At 40.9% G+C, this 17,746-nt stretch overlaps 1 protein-coding gene across 18 annotated transcripts in view; it reads left to right on the forward strand.

Annotated features, from left to right (window-relative positions):
- Hmbox1 (homeobox containing 1) overlaps window positions 1-17,746 on the forward strand; it is a 160,612-nt gene that overhangs the window by 100,606 nt on the left and 42,260 nt on the right. For all 18 annotated transcript variants that reach the window (XM_037208452.1, XM_037208454.1, XM_028884132.2 and 15 more), the window contains one exon: window positions 1,352-1,505. In XM_037208452.1, the coding sequence (XP_037064347.1) occupies window positions 1,352-1,505 (154 nt within the window). The remainder of the gene's footprint in view (window positions 1-1,351; window positions 1,506-17,746) is intronic.

Consider the following 17,746-nt stretch of genomic DNA (forward strand, 5'->3'; position numbering starts at 1 on the left):
AACAGTTCCTATCATGAAGAAACAAATGTTTATTGTGTGAAATTAACATGTATTCATATGTACATAAACCCCTTAAAATCTAGCCTCCCTTTCTAGGGCTATATTGGGAGTTTTGATTAGCTGGGCTTGATGAAGCATGCCCATACTACTATATTTGAGAGGTGGTGGCAGGAATTCTGTGCTGCCTTACTCCTTGTCTCAAAAGAAAGAAAGAAAACGGGTTTGGATTAAACTACAGTCAGGGAACTTTTGGGAGGCTTTCATCAAAAGAGTGATATAACTGTAATTGTGTTTGGGAAAGATGAACTTAGCAGTGCAAGGAGTACAAGAGGAGGGGGAGGCAGAGCCTTCGTGGAAGCATGTCTAGCTCTGTGCACATCTGTGAGCTCAGTCCATGGAAGCCGCAGTCAGTGTGGCTTCTGGTTTGAGTCTGGTGTCAAGTCCAGAACAAGCGGGAAATGACGTGATAAATCCAGAATTAGTGAATTATAACTGGCTGAAGCTATTTGAGAAAAGCTGGTGTAAATTAGTGAACCCTCACAGATTGAAGTCGTTAAGAGTCAGAGGTGAAAGAATATGGTATTAGTAGGTGATAGACCTGTAGAGACTGGATCCTGCTCACTATAAAGACTTGTGAAATGCCATCTTACTTGCTTTGCTACTGTATTCGACATTTTTCTTTTTGAGAAGGGGGTCTCATGTAGCTGGTACTAGCCTTAACTCCTGATCCTCCTGCCTCTGACTTCCAAGTGGTAGGATTACAGATGTGTACCACATCTGGCCTAGTGTAGGAATTTCAAAAAAGGCTCAACAGGGAAAGTCCAGTGCAGAATTCTTGTGAAGGGATAGGTCTCATGCTTTGTGTGAAATGCATTGAAGGAGCTCATGGAAACGTGGGCTGATGGAAAGATCTTAGGATGACCTTTACAGGCTTTTGAAGGAAGAGGCTTTTACCTATTTGTGTTTTTCTTTTGGTCATTTTAAAATTTTTTTTGCTTGTGTGTATGTCTGTGAACCATGTGTGCACAGTACCTGCAGAGGCCAGAAGAGGCACTGGATCCCCTGGAACTGGAGTTACAGATGGTTGTTAGCTGCCATTTAGGTGCTGGAAATTGAACCCATGTCCTCTGAAAGAACAATCAATGCTCTTAATCATTAAGCAATCTCTACAGCTCTTTGATCGTGTTTTTAAAAATAAAATATTAAATTTGAATATATTGGCCTTCAAGTCTCAGTGAACAAAAAGCTTATACTCACACCTCATTGTCTTGTTTTCATGGTATCTTTGTAAAACTGATTTTTTTTTTAATTGCAAGAAATTTGCTTTAAAAAAATGTCTTCTTTATTCCAGGGGCTACGTTAAGTATGAGACCTGCCCCTATTCCAATAGAGGACCCTGAATGGAGACAAACACCTCCCCCAGTCTCTGCCACACCTGGAACCTTCCGACTCCGACGAGGGAGTAGATTTACCTGGAGAAAGGAGTGCCTAGCTGTCATGGAAAGGTATGTCTCCTGTTCCTGTGAGATGCTTCCCAGACAGGTTTCATATCCAGCAAATAATCCAGATTTTAGCTCTGCAGATATTACAGACTATTAGGATTGCTCTGTTGTTGAAATAAGAGAACTCACAAAGCTGGGATTAGCATCTGTCAGCCTAGTTTACTCATACAATTTTATTTTGTCATCCGTAGCATAACAGTTTTTAGAGTTAATATTTTTAAATGTGTATTTTTCTATTGTTTTGAAAAGACTCTGTGAAGTCTTTATTTTCATCAGTGTTGAACTATAAAGGAGGGAACTGAGACTCACTTTTCTGCAACAGGGGGATGATCTCAATGAACGGATCTCCAAAGGTTTAAAAATATATTTAACAGAACCTGATCCATACCTGATTTTAGTACTTTTTGACAGCTTCATTTTCCCCATCTGACATGGTGTAAATACATGCTTATAACACATTGCTGTATTTAGTATATATATATATATATATATATATATATATATATATATATATATATATAGTAACTGTCCTTTAAGTACCCCTCCAACACACACACCTTCCATAAGTGATATCTGTAGGACTCTGATTTGGTGGAGAGGTTGACAGGCAGCAGGGTCATTATTACCCATTCTGACCACTAGTGTGGTATCCTGGACAAAACGCCTGATGCAGGTTCAGAAGTACTTACTGAAACCTGACCGGACTCTGATGAAGTCAGAGACCAAAAGTGTATCTTCTTGTCTCTAAACTGGAAGTGTCAGTAGCCAGCAATGTGCTGTCCAGGATGTTGGCCACCTGTCTTTTACCTGCTTCACTGCTGTTTCCCCGGTGCATTGACATCACTGTCTGACTGAGGACAAGCTTTACAGTGTTGAGTTCAGATGACATAGAAGTGAATAGGTGGCCATGGAACAGTTATCTATTGCTCTGAAGTTAAGAGTAGAGCCACGTGTTTAATAATGAGCCCATTTCTTCCTGATTGACGGGAGTGAAAGGGGGGACTCACGTTCTGGGGGTCTGATTGCAGTCTGTTTCATTTCCCTCATCTGGAAAGTTTGATTCTTTCTGAAGTTTGTTTCAAATTTTCCACATTGCTGATGGGAATGAAAATAATTAAATTATTCACAGCATTCATATTTTCCTCTGGGAAACATGATAAATTTTGATACATTTTGTGCCTAATATGGGTTCTAATTATACTGATGATAATAATCAGTTAAATTTTTCATTAAGATATTAAAGTACATTTGTTACATAAAGTCAATATGAGAAAGGATTAAACATTGAGGAAACAGTAGATGACATTCTTCATGTGTTTTAGGAATCAAACCTCAGGGACTCAGAGACTAGGTCTCCCTTTACTTCTGAATTTTTCTTCCAAGGCAACAACATCCATCCATAGAACCACACTAACTAAATTTTAGACATAAAGATATACAACATTTTATCTTTTTGTAAGGTTCCTATTTGGTTCTAACATTTTTAACCTTAATTTTAATTAATAAATATCTTCACCCTAGGACTTAGTTTTCTCTGGCTTCATTTCATCCTAACCTGGCAGAGCTAGAGAGGGTGTGGCTTAGGCCCGAGTTCTCAGAAATGTGAAAGCCTTTCAAAGCACTGAGGAGCAATTGTCTAGATGATCTGCATCCTCCAAAAATGGAGTTTTGTATTCTCAAAAGTGGAACATGAACTCCCCTGGCCTTAGAGTAGTGTATCATGCTTTTTGGCATAGACTGAATGTCTGGATAAATACATAGACCAGCCAAGTAAGCCTTATTCAAATATGTTAGTATAGAATAAAAGTAAAAACTATTCCATTCCTCACTCCATACAGAAAGATAAATTTCAAATCAGTTAGAGAAGTGAATTCATATACATAGAAGAAGAAAACATAGGGTACCCTTCCTATTCTGGAAATGGGAGAGATGTTTTCTAACTGAGCCTCATAATCCAGAAGAGAAAGGAAATAATGGATATATATAAATGGAAAGAACTGTTGGTAAAACTAAGCAAAGTAGTAAAGAAAATTAGAATAAAATCTTTGCACCTTTTATTACCCTTAGTATGTAAAGAGTTCCTAAATGAGGTAAGACCGACAGCTCACAGGAAGAAGGGCTAAAGGGGTGGCACAAACAGAATGCAAGAGCCTTTGAAGCACACCCTAAAGTCCTAAGTTACTGTTGTTATTACTTGTTTTGTGTTTTCTTGAGACAGTCTCACTTTAGCCCTGGCTAGCCTTCAACACATGGTAGTTCTCCAGTACCAGTCTCCAGATGCTGATTTACAGATGTAAACCACTGCATCCCAGCAAAGATGCTAGCCTTGTATCAAGAGTGATTCAAATTAAAACTCCATTGAGATACCATTCTTCACCTGTCACCCTGGCAAAAATCATAAAGTTTGGCCAAGTTTTCTCTTGATTCTGCTCTAGAGAAATGGCATTCTCATCCTTCGTTGTGAAAATAGGAAGTAGAGCAGCTTCTGTGGAACAGTGCTAGGCAGTGTCGGGGTAGTTACTAATGGACTTACGTTTGCCACATCAGTCCTGTTTCCAGAAAACTATGTCAAAGATATGCTGACAGAAATACAAAGGAACACTGTTACATGGTATCAGAACGCCGGCAAGAGCCCGAATGTTGTCAGTAGTGGTCTGGGTGAATGAATATAAAACCCCAAAGGCCATCGACATGGCTCAGAGGTAAAGCACGTACTGTGCAAGTCTGGCAGCCTGAGTTCAGGCCCTTGGACCTGCATAAAGGTGGAAGGAGAGAGCCACCTCCACAGGGTTTGTCATATGACCTCCACACACAAGTGTAAATGCCCTTCAAATAAACAAACAAACAAACAAACAAACAAAAATAACTGTATTGAGAGAGAACTCACTTGTTGGAAGTGTATATTTTATTTTTTCATTTTTAAAAAAGACTTATTTATATTTTATCTATATGGGTGTTTTTTGCATTTATGCATATATATGTACCATGTGTGTGGACGCTAGAAGAGGGCATCAGAAACCCTGGAATTGGAATTACAGGAGGTTGTGAGATGCCATGTGGGTGCTGGGAACTGAACCTGGGTCCTCTGTAAGAGCAGACAGTGTTTTTAACAACTGAGCCATCTCTCTGATCTCTATTCTCCTTACTTTCTCACTGTATAACAGTGATTTCTAAGATTGCTGCAGTCAGAGTCTTGACTCAGAGTCAATTTCTGGAGGAACAGAAACTAAAAGAGGGCCCTAGCCAGGATTAAACTAAGACAGCCCGGCTGCAGAGTCTGTGTTCTTTATCATTTTGATATGTTACCTGTTTTCCAAAATCTAGTGCATTTGTTGCAAAAAGTCTCTCAAGAAATGACTGGAAGAATCTTTGTCCCCACATGACATATAACTTCTTGCCAAGATCCATGAACAAAATGAACTTTCCTCCTCATGGTCTATATTGGTTATTTTTCTTCATGTTGTGATAAAACACCCAACAGAAGTAATCCAAGGAAAGATGGGTTTATTCTAACTTCCAGTTCAAGGGTACAGTCCATCTTGGTGGGTGAGGGGTAGCATCAGGAGCCTTAAGGGGCAGGTCACATCGAATCTGCAGTCAGGAAGCAGAGATAGATGAATGCTGGTCGCCGCCTTCTTCTTCTCCTTCTCCTTCTCCTTCTCCTTCTCCTTCTCCTTCTCCTTCTCCTTCTCCTTCTTCTTCTTCTTCTTCTCTCTTTTTTTTAGATTTATTTTTACCATTTCCTGTTGTGTGTCTCTGTGTGTGGCATGTGTTTAAAGCATTGAATGTTTATCTGTAGTCACACAACTATCACCACATTTACTTCTATTATATCCCTAGAACCTTGGGGGTCTAACAGAAGCTACTCTCTTTTTCCCCCATTCCTTTTTAATTTTGTGTAAACATTAATCTGTGTACAAATTTGCCTGCTTTGAACATTTTAATATTATGAGTGAATCCTAGGAAGCCAGATTAGGAGGCTATTAGAATAACCTGGGCCTGAGTGATGAAGGCCTAAATGATAGTAAGAAGACAAAGGGATAAGATAGGAATAGAAGGAGTAACTATCAGAAAGGAATCTGAGGAAAGACACAATATAACTAGCTGTCGGTTGAGCATGGGAATGACAGCATCCAGAGCATAAAAGGAGCTTGGCTTGGTAATGGTCAGGGCACTCACCAAGGAGACAGCATCTGTACCATTAGAAAATGGACTAGCCTTGGAAAAATCATTCAGCATTTCTAGACTCCAGTTCTTATGTTTGTAACATGAAGATTTAGATGTAATGACAGAATAAAGGAAGATAAACTTCAGAATTAGACAAGGTTTGATCCCAGTCCCTCGCCCAACCCTTGTATTGAATTGTTGGGAACTTAGGGCCTTGGTAAGTTGAGATGTGGAAGTTAATGGAGCCGAGTATGAAGCAATAGTAGAGTGCTGCACCCACCCGTTCCCTCCCTATCCCCCCCCCCCATTATTGCCAAGAGCATTTGTTTTCAGGATAAGCCTGTTGCAGCATTAAGTCTGAAGTTACCTGAGATGACTCTCAGAAAACATTGGAAATGGGAATGCCATCATGAAGTTATTTACTACAGGTGATGTCTGGTTACATCTTTCACCTTACACAGTTACTGCATTTTTGGGTTTTGTTTGTTTGTTTGTTTTGCAGCTAAATGTAGCTAGAAAAAAAAAACCCTGCTGATTTACCTCATTTTAAATTCATGACCATGAACCTCAGATCTTTAATTCTGTCAGGCACTCATACTGTCTTCCTGGCTTGCCCTTTTTTCTTTCTTAAAATTATTTTACACTTTGTTTTCTCTCTGAAAACTCCTCAACCTCCTTATCTTATAGTAACCTTGCTTCACATTTGACTGAGAAAAATAAAGCACTCACAGAAGAATTCCACAAACTATGGCCTGCTGGCATGTACGTGCATAGGCAGAGACTTGTGTGTATGCAGTTTTCCTATGCCTTACCACACCCAAAGCACCTACGTGATGTGTTTTGCCCAGTACTTATCAGAGCATTTTACTTATAGTAGATGGTCATTATATGTTAACACGTTATCAATGTTGCTTTTTTTTCTTTGCTGACCTTATAGCATTCTCTATCCTATGTACACGTCTTTTCCAATATTGACTCCCAGAAACATTGATTATCACATGGGTAATATTATGTGGTTCTATTTATAGAAATATTCAGAATAATCAAATTTGTAGAAAAAGAACATACTTGGTATTTGCTCATACTGGGGAAGATACATGTCTGGGGGCCAGGAATCAGCACATCACTTTATGAATATACTAAAAGCACATTTCAGATATGTAAATTGCTCCACATGTGAGTCATACCTCAACAGAACTGCACATGAAAAAGGAAAATGCCATTAGGAGTACCCCCCATTTAACATCCACATTTGATCCCCATTGTCCTCCTTTTCCAAACGAGGCAACCAAGGCTCAGGGGTCAGATGACTTCCTAAGGCCATAAATCCAGTGAACAGCAGAGCTACATGTGTCTCTCTAAACAGTGCTATTTGCATTCAAGTCCTAGTCTTTGACAAGAAAACCATTTTCTTCTGGGTGTATACAGTGCTCTTAGCACATAAAGTAGGTCTTGGTTAGGCCAAGTCGTATGCCCTGGATTAACATCTCTTCCAGCCTTCTGTTTGGCTAAGAACATCTAAGGGTTTTAATAGGGAAAAGATGCAGCACAAATGTTAAGAATATGATTGATGTTGGGCCACAGGAGCATGAGGAATCACACGTTTATTCTCTTTGTGTAGTTGTCGTGTTTCCTATTTAGAACGGTATTTGTTGTCTTAAAGATTTGACCCTTTTAATAGAGAATTTAGAATGACATCATTAGATAATCTTAGATCAGTTACTTATTAAACTTTTGCTATATATTAGCACTAAGCTAGGCTTCCCTCAGTGGTTTATATATTCACAAGATGGAAAATGTTAACCATGTTGTATACTTGGAAGGCCTATGTCTGCAGATAATGTGAAGCGCAAATTGGGATTTCCATTCCAGAAACCCGCCTCTTCACTCATCCAGTCAGTCAACTGCTTCCTGGTAGTGAGGCAGTGTCTGGCAGAGAGATCCAAAACAGCTCACAGTGGAAGGAGGTCATGAGCGGGCTGGATTTGAATTCTGGAGGGTTGCAGCCAGGCCCCCAGTTTGCCCCTTCCTATGCATCTGTCAGGAATCTGGCCTTGGTGTCCTTTAGCTTTGGAAGCAAGTGTATCTCTGGGGTATTAGGGTCTGTGGCTGGAATACAGAGAATGAGAGCTGGCTATTGCTCCTATTCCTGTTCCCTCTCAAGGGAGGAAGGTAAAAGAAGCTTCTAAGTCAGGCCACAGTTAGGGAAATGGGAAGAAAGCACCAGCTTGGGGAGCCTTGACCAGACTCCGGAATCAGTGTGAGAGGCCTGGCAGTGTCCAGTGGATGCAGTGGCTGGTCACAGCTCTGGGCTAGGAGCTATGAGAAAGTGGCTCATGCTGTTCTTTCTAGTCCAGTGATTGAATGACTGTGTGTCGTTGTGTCCAAGAAGATACAAGTGAATGTGTCTGTGTGCATTTGGAGTTAGTTCTACTGCATGTTTTGATGTTCTTATGGCCAGTATACTTATAATATGCTTTTGTTCTTGGGTTGTCTTTGTCATGTTCCTCTTCTTTAAGTAATAGAGAGAGGGGAAAAAAAAACACACCAGTAAACATAGAGCCCTGGAATTATAAGGAAAATGGCTTTTGTTCTTTTGACCTTTGAAATTGACATAACAACTTTAAGAAGTTAATATAAAATTCTCTCCCCAGAAGCCACGGAAGCAGCACTGAACACAAGCTTGAGAGTGAGTGTCTCCTTCCCCCAAAATTCAAGTATCCAAAAATAGGTTCTTAGAATAACTGCTGTCGTGAGCGAAAATAGCATTGCAGCCACAGTACTGTGGCAAACACAAATTAAATCAAAGCTCTAAACTTGGTGTCCCTGCCCTTAACCTGACGTGTGTATGATCTGCGCTTGAGACGTGTCTGACACACAGATGCATTTTACACAAGTGGATTATTGCTTCCTGGGAGAATTAGTATGGAAGAGACGAATCGGCTTATAAAGCATGTTTCTAGAGTGGTGTTTGAGGGTTCTGTAATTTAATTCCCTTGGTCTTCAGCATTTTGGAATTCTTCCCAGGACAGTTTGTTAGTGCTTGGGTTTTGGTGTCAGTCTCGTCCCTGTCTCTTTTTAACTTGTAGTTTCAGTGAATTTCTCGCCAGGAGGGTTCAGGAGAGCAGCATCTGCAGAAACTAAGCTCTAGCTGCAGGCTAGCATGGCCTGGGTACCCTGAGCAAACCAACCCTGGGCCGCAGAGTCATCCCTGACTGGGCTCTGTCAGAAGATCATTTTCCAAAGATGCAGTTTTCATGTGTCTCCTGATGGTTGGTTAATGCCTCCTTCAGCAATTGACTTGTAGAGAGGTTCCCTCAATTTCAGTGTTTACAGATGTAGAAAAATGAAATATCTTGAGAGTACTATGATCTGAAAGTAGCAAAGAAAGTCATTGTTCACCTCCTATTTCATCGAGGTCGTTAGAATTTCTCCTTTTTTATAAAATGAGAAAACTGCAAACTCATGTCTAAGTAGTAATGTAGACAAAAACTGACTTCTCTTATTTTTCATTTTGTCTCTAAAACTTACTTTAGACTTTCAAGAATATTTCATTTTCCTCTGTATCATATTGTTGCTGAATTGAGTGAGCCTGCTGAGGAAAGTATCCCTTAGTTCCTGGATCTCAGGCAAGTTAGTAACACCTAGAAGAAAATGGAGTGTGTTTCTTAGTTCTTTGCATTTAAGTATGATCACTTTTAACAAATGGCTAAGTCAGTAATGTTGAATTTATTAAGTGGAATGCCACAGCTGTTGAATTTATTAAGTAGAATGCCACAGCAAAGGACAGATATGGCTTAGTAAACTTGAGGGAAAATGGAAATGAAATGATGTGAAGCAGATGCGTTATCATAATAAAGCATAAGGCAAGGTGAGTCATGGTGGCTCAAGCCTATCATCCCAGCACTCAGGAGGCTGAGGCAGGAGGATCACCTCTGGGTTGGAAGCCAGACTGGGAAGCATAATGAGTTCCAGACTAGCCTGGGCTGCTGAGTGAGATTCTCCAAACACTGACAATAACCTTAAGTGATGGTAAAGCAAAGCAACAGATGTGTGTGTAGAAAGAAAAAGACCGAGAGATGTAATAACACTTAAATCATTTGCTTTCAATATGGAGAGTTTATGTTTTTGTGTTCTTTTCTTTTTGTTTGATTCCTGATGATACAGTGATTAAGAACACATTGTTGTAGGTATCCTTAGGCAAGTCACATGCCATAAAAATAAAATGACTATTGTAATGGCTGTGGGGCTGGGGGATGGCTCAGTGGTTAAAACTGCCCTTCAGAGGACTAAGGTTCCATTCTCAACACCCACATGGCAGCTCCCATCTGTCTATAACTCCAGTCTAAGGGGAGCCACCCTTTTCTGGCCTCTGCAGCACCGGGCACACATATTTTTATATAAAAATAAAAATTTTAAAAAAAGAAAGAAAGAAAGAAAGAAAGAAAGAAAGAAAGAAAGAAAGAAAGAAAGAAAAGAAAAAGAAAGATGATATTACCTATCTGTAGGGGTGCTGTGATTTCATGGCTACTAAATGTTTACATGGCATACATGCTATGTGTTTAATAGTTCATAATCTTCCTTTCACTACAGGGTCAAGATTTAAAAAAAAATAGGACCAGTGAGATGGCTCAGTGATCTAAGGCCTCTATCACCAAGCCTGACACCCTGAGTTAGGTCCCTGGTAGTCACATGTTGAAAGGAGAGCTGACTCATGCAGGTTGACCTCTGACCTCCACATGTACCCCCCCAAAAGAAATAAATAAAAACTAAGTAACAATAATAATATTTATTGGTAGCTTTCATGGTGTTGTGGTTTGAATAAAAATGATCCCCATTGGCCCATAGGGTGTGGCCATTAGGAGGTGTGGCCTTGTTGGAGGAAGTGTGTCACTGGGGGCAGGATTTGAGGACTCAGATACTCAAGCCACGCCCAGTGTAGCTTTTGTGGCCTTCTCTTCCTGCTGCCTGCGGATCCAGATGTAGAACTCTCAGCTCCTTCTCCAGCACCACGTCTGCCTGCATGCTGCCATGTCCCGCGATGATGACAATGGACTAAACTCTGAAACTGTAAGCCAGCACCAATTAAATGTAAATAGGAATTGCTGTGGTCATGGTGTCTCTTCACAGCAATAGAAACCCTAACTAAGACACAGTAGTTTTGTTGAATTGGAAGTTTCTGAAGTTACTACTTTGAGTATTCCTCAACCAGTTAAAGTCTGCTTTGGCTTTCTTTTAAAATTAAAACAATCCAAACAGGACATTAGTGGTGCCTAGAAATTATTCCAGGTGCTTGTCAAGCTGAGACAGGAAGGTCCCCTGAGCCCAGAGTTGAAAGCTAGTCTGGGAAACAGAGTTCATCTCATTTTTTTGGAGGGATGCAGGGAGAAGAGGTTACCATTCACTTTTCTCTAGAATACTGCATAGTCCTGAGGTATACTGAATAGCTCTGGTCCTATAGGAGCCAAAAGTGGGATGCCTAAAGTAATACCAGGAGAGGAGAAACTGCAGAAGCACAGGACGTTTCAGTGGGTTGAGAGGAGGCAGGACAAGCCAGTGGCAGGAGTGAAGGCCTGTGAGCATTTGTTCAGTCGGGCTGGAGTGGCCAGTGATCTTGCATCCTACAAACTTGGCTTTCTGTGCATTTTGATTTGCATCCATGCCTCGGTGGGTTCCCGTCACATCTTTTCCTGCTCCGTTTCCAGGTTGTCTGTGCTGCCACTTTCCTCCCACGCGTCAACAAAGGGGGGTGCTTTGTTTTCTCAGGGCCAGTTATTCCTGAGTAGGGTTGATGTAGGACAGCATAGGAATTGGAAGACTGAAGCTGGTTTGAAGACTTTCTTTCTGAAGTCAGAGCCTGACCAGATAGATTCCTTTTTCTAGACATGAAAGAAGTAACTTGACATTCTAGCCATGGTGACTTTAAAATCTTCTGATCCCCCCCCCCCTGTATTATAAAGGGCCTTGTTATAAAAATTACAAAGTTCGGTTTTCTGCTGACTTGGTGTTGAGGTGCATTGTCAGGATGGACTTGCAGACAATACCACCGCTAGAATTGTTTCCCATCTGCTCAGTGTGTTTCACCTGGCGCTTCTGTGGCATGTTTAATATGCTGCAGGCAAGCATTTTGTTAGACTCAGCAGGCATCTGAGGTACATGGATGGTGCTAGGCATGAAGGCTAAGGGTTCTAAGTGTAGTTTGAATGTGATTGAATGAGTGTGTAACAAGACCCCATAACTTCAGCAGGGTTAGCGACTATTACCTCAGGTCTGCTCCTCCAGACAAGTCTGCCGCAGAAGAGAGACAGAGGAGCATAGCATTTTTTAATTTTGTTCAAAATTTTAAGGCCTTTAGCTCAATTCAAAGATAAGCAATAATGGAAGGATTTAAAATTAACCACTTAAAATGACTCAAAAATCACTTCATTCCCTCAGTGTTGTCTTTTCCTTTGCTTGATTGTTGTGCTATTGTTTTTTTTTTTTTTTTTTTTTTTTTTGTCCTTCGCCCATAAAAATTACTCTGTGGTGGCAGAGTTGAGTCTCCTGCACTCTGCTCTGTAGTGAACGAGACCTAAGTGCATGCACTCTGCCTCCCTGAGATGGCTTTGCCATCAGCTGGTCTCCTCCCTCCCTTCTGATGTCATTGCTGCTCTAGAATAGGAAATGCTGCGGGAATGAACGATGCATTTGGAATTAGTAGGTGCTGGAAGTTGAACTTTCAAATGAGTTCCTCCTCTTCCATACTGTTGTGGACTTACTCAAGTGGAACGTGATGAGCTGCAGCTCCTGTCCCTCTGCAGAGAAGGAAGTTCTTAGCATTTATATGAGACAGCAGGAGCCTGGACATGACCTCATTTCAATCCATTAAACTATTTGAGGAAAAACAACAAAACTTTGCCACTTATTGACAAGTAAAGTTATTCCAATCCATTTCTCATAGCCAATAAGAAGATGAACTGTCCTTAAATGCATTTTAAAATTGGCAAATGATGCTTCCTGGTTCCTTTCTGGTCAAACAGAAATAGCTGAAAGAGAAATTGTCGTGATGCTTTTGAGGTGGATTAAAAGTTTCCCCGTTCGTTGTGGACACTTTGCCAGCAGTTGTTATTTTTAACAAACAGTGTTTGTACCCTATTTCTCTAGTCTCTGAGCCGGTTAAGTAGAGCAGACAGCCCCGTGCCCACGTGCCATTCTGTGGCCATCGTCTACAAAGAAACGAAGCACAGTTGGGTGACGGTATCATATTCAAGAGTCACCGTGAAATATAATGGCTTCATAAGAACCCAAACTTTAGGTGTGTGTAAACTAACTGAACTTACTGAAACTCTGTGGGAAACAAGTGAGCTTTTCTTCTTACGGTTCAAATAATGCCAACTTCTACTTTGTATCAATTCTTGTGGGAGATTCTAGGGGACACTATATAATCAGCATGATCCAAGGAGATCTTGGCTCCTGTTAACAGTGTGGGAAGGAGTTGTTAGACCCTAAGATCACAACTTACACAAAGCTTTCTTGTGGATGTGGTAGGATATGGACTTGTGAGTCAGTCTTCTATGTGGCTGTCTTTTGGTTGAGGAAGTTTGAATGTACTGCTAAGTTTCGTGGTACAAAATCCCTGGATGTGCTCTTTTAACTGTACTTGGAAGATCTGTGTACCCTAGCAATCCTTGTCATGATACAGTGCCTCATACAAATCATCTCTTCTGTTGCTTTGGTGACATGGCATATGTTAAAAGTTTAGGGCTGGAGAGTTGACTCAGCTCTTGCAGAAGACCTGGGTTTGATTCCCAGCTCACAGCCACCTCTAAGTCTAGTTCCAGGGGATCAGATGCCCACTTCCTGTCTCCGCTGGCATTGTACACATACATGTAAAATAAGATAAATGAATATAGTTTTCAAAAGCCCAGACTCTGTTTCTATCTTGAGACTGTCATATACCCATCAGCTGACTTGTCATCTAAATAGCCTTTCTGTTTAGTTATCCCTTGGACGTTTACTAACAATACAGTTGCTACACAGTCTTTTAGCTGTAGCATTGATAGTAACGTGTATCCTGTCAGGTATTTTCAGAATTATTTTGACTTTTTTTTTCAAGACAGGATCTCCTTACAGTAGCCCAGGCTGTCTTGGAACTAACTGGTTTGTAGACCAGGATGGCCTCAATTAGAGAGATCTACCTGCCTCTGCTTCCTGAGAGCTAGGGTTTAAGGAGTGCTCTACCACACCCTGCCTTTTGTTGTTGTTTTTAAGAAAAAAATTTTTGGTGGAGGGTTTTATTTTTTATTTTGTTTTGAGACAAGGTTCTCCGTAAGTAGACTTTTTGTTTGTTTGTTTGTTTTTCAAGACAGGGTTTCTCTGTGTAGCTTTGGAGCCTGTCCTGGAATTCACTTTGTAGACCAGGCTTGCCTCGAACTCACAGAGATTTACTTGCCTCTGCCTCCCAAGTGCTGGGATCAAAGGCGTGCACCATACCGCCTGGCCTATAACTTGACTTTTAAAAGACAGCTGAAGGCCCATTACCTATACTCTGGTAGTTTGACTGTCACTGAAAATGGTCATGAACCTAAGACACAGGAAGTGGAAAGCTAGCCTTCAGGAAGTACCTGGGTAACTGCAGACCAGTGCACCCTGATTCTTCACTCAGTCTTGGCCAAAGGCTGAGCCGTATTGCAGCCCTGATTCTTGAGAGTTTATATACTTGGTTTGCCACTTACTGAGATGAGGGGGGAAAAATAAGATTGATTCCCCAGGAAAATCAGTTCTCATTTTAGGCTCAGACATTATCCTTTTGGCATGAATGTACATTTTGCAAAAGCTTGGTATTGATCCTAAGGAAAAAACATCCAGGAGACAATGAGTTGATCTGTATCAATCCTCTTTTGTTGATCTTTGTATTATGATACATTATTGGTCTGCCAAGTATGAGAAACCTAATTCTAGATCACCTTCCAGTTCTCTCTTGCAAACTGACTTCCTGTCAGTAAAGCAGGACAGAAGCCAAAGGCACAACCCAGCCTGTTCTGTAGGTGAAGCAGATTCAAGAGGAACTCACCAGCCCCAATGCCCAAGAGTTTGTGAACTTTCCAAAATGTCACTTTTGGATGACCTGCTTATCACTCACATTTGGTGATTTTTCTAGAAAGTTCATGAACTGGCAGATGGCAGACCCAAACACCACCCTTTGTGCATACCCTTCTCTTTATTGTTAAAATGGAGAGTTGACCAAATGCTTGGTAATTTCATGAAATTCAGTCAGGTCGCTTGTCTCAGGCAGTTGCTTTCTTAGTTTTTTTTTTTTTTTTTTTTTCCTTTTCTTTCCTTTTCTTTGAGACAGGGTTTTTCTGTGAAACAGTCCTGGCTGTCCTGGAACTCACTTTGTAGACCAGGCTGGCCTCGAATTCACAGAGATCCGCCTGCTTCTGCCTCCCGAGTGCTCTTAGTTGTTTTTCTTTAATATGGTGGGAACTTGCCAGGTTTAATATTTCTTTGGTTTTGTTGTTGTTTTTCTTGAGAACTCCAGAAGTATCTCCATCTATAATGACTTGGATGTAAAATGTCCCTTGGGTTCGTGTGTTTGAAAACTGGGCCCCAGCTTCTGGTAGTGTTTTGGAAAGCTGTGGAACTCTTAGGAGATAGGGCCTACCTGGAGGAAAGAGATTTCTGGGGAGTGGGTTTTGGAGTATATAACTTGGCCTGGCTCGCTGTCCTCCCTTTTGACTGGTCTGCTGGAATGTGAGTAAGCTCCCATCATGCTTTTCCACCATGCCAAACTACCATATCCCTCAAACCATGAACCAGAATAAATCTTTTCCTTCAAGTTCCCTCTTTCAGATAACTTATGACAGTAAAAGGTGACTAATGCCTAGCTACCAAGGAGCAGATGGCCCAGTGACAGCAGCGTGCCATGAGTCCACAGAACATCTAAAATGGAATGTACAGTGAAGGGCTTTGCAAGATGAAAACCATGGAAGGCCACATTTCATACATGGGGTCCATAATTCTCAGCTTTGAGGCTTTTTGGTTTTGTTTTCAAACAAATAAGAAAGGGCATCTTACTATCCTGATAAGGAGTTAGTTGGAAGCCTATACTTTCTATTGTCTGCAGAGATATCGATGCATGTAGGCTCAGTGAACCCCAGTGTAAACACAGACTGGTAATGTGTACTCATGTTTACTCCAGTGTTATGGTTGTCCCCTGAGATTCCTTTTTCAAGGAAGCAAAGCCCTTAGGTGAGATGCAGCTGTGGACTTGCAGGTAGCATGGGTCTCTCTCACTGATGCCATCACATTGTCGCTTCCAGGAACTCGTGTGAGATTAGCAGGACCTTGGGCTAGTTGATTCATTCATCTTTGGGGATTTGCATTGTATATCTTAAATGAAGTCACAAACAGTAGCCTGTCTTTAACCAACAATGACCATTCCTGTTAGGCCTTTGAGCAAATGAGCTGAGTCAGGAAACCTGAGCTCCAGGACATGTGACCTTGAGTAAGGCAGTTCTTTCTCCTTCCTGGCTCCATCTGTGAAATTCATGTCCTTACTACAGGTGGAAGAAGCTGACCTGGTGATGTTTCCTTCCAACTTAAAGGTTTTTGAGTCCTTGTCAGGGTCTGCTCTACAGTCTGTCTAAATCTGCATGCAGTGGGCTGTGTTATGGTCTTCCATGGGCAATTATGAACCAGGATTTGAAAATTTGTCTTCTTATGTCTTTGATCGGTCCGTAGGCCAATACTAATTTTTCTGCTTAAAACTTACTTTCACAAGCTTTTCTCTTCTAAAACTTGAAGATGCTGCCAAGCTGTGAAAAACAGACAGCTTCCTCTGGAACAGAACTCATTTATATTTTAGCTTTTCTCTTCACGTACACCTTTTAAAAGGTTGATGTGGGGAGAGCCATTCTTTATTGTGTTCTGCCTGTAGAATTAAAAATGAGCTCATCTGTAAAAAGGCATTAGTGCAGGATGGCTTTTGCTTGCCATACTCTAGTGTGTTTGCAAAACACTCTTAAATGTTTCTAAAAGGCATGGGGCAAGCTAAGAAACTTATTATTTATAAAAATTATGTAAAATTCTACTTCTTTCACATCATAAGATACTTTGTTTTCAAATATTGCATTTTGCATTATAAAGTTATTATATGGTTAGTATATAAAATGTGGGAAATACAAGAAAATCTAAAGCAGAAAATGAGACCCTTTTATGGTATCACTAAGTGATAATCATTAACACTTGCTGTGTTTTTCAGTCATATCTCTATCTTATGTACATACCTTTTTAAACAGAAGAGACTTATACTGGCTGTGTAATTTCATATAAGCTGTCATTACATGTCCTTTTAAACATAATTTTGTGATGAGTGCTACCTTGAGAGTATGCTGTAATTTATGAACATTTAAGGTAGCAACTGTCTTTCTCTTCTGGACCTAACTTAGGATAAGATCAGAGGATTTAGGACGTTATGGCTAGGGTGGCCTTACTGCATAGCCAGTTATGCCCCCGTTTGTATACAGAGGCTGGTGGCTGAAGTAGATGGAGAAGCAGGTGGGTCTGATTTGAGAGATGCTTCCTTACTTGTTTTCTTGTTTTGAGATAGCAATTCACTGCGTGGCCCAGGCTAGCCTTGAACGGACATCCTCCTGCCTTTCCCTCCCAAGTGCTAGGATTACAAGTGTGAGCAGCCCCACCTGACTTTAGCCTCAAGTTCACAGCTGAATGTGACCTTGACCTCCTTTTCCTCCTACCTCCACCTGCTGAGAGCAGGCTTACCAGGCTGATCTCTACATGCCTGGCTCTCTCTGTTTCCTTTTTTTTTAATTTATTTATTTTTATTTTTTGTCCATTGGTGTTTTGCCTGCACGTATATCTGTGTGAGGGTGTTGGGTCCTCTGGAACTGGAGTTATAGACAGTTGTGAGCTGCCATGTGGGTGCTGGGAATTGAACTCAGGATTTCTGGAAGAGTAGTCAGTGCTCTTAACTGCTGAGCCATCATCTCTCCAGCCCCCTCTGCTTTTTTTGTTAGACATTTTACTTTATTTTGTTTTATTTATCTTGCTCTTATAAATACATAGATACTTTTGTG

This window comes from Peromyscus leucopus, chromosome 9 (assembly GCF_004664715.2).
Source record: "Peromyscus leucopus breed LL Stock chromosome 9, UCI_PerLeu_2.1, whole genome shotgun sequence".
Lineage (NCBI taxonomy): Eukaryota > Metazoa > Chordata > Mammalia > Rodentia > Cricetidae > Peromyscus > Peromyscus leucopus.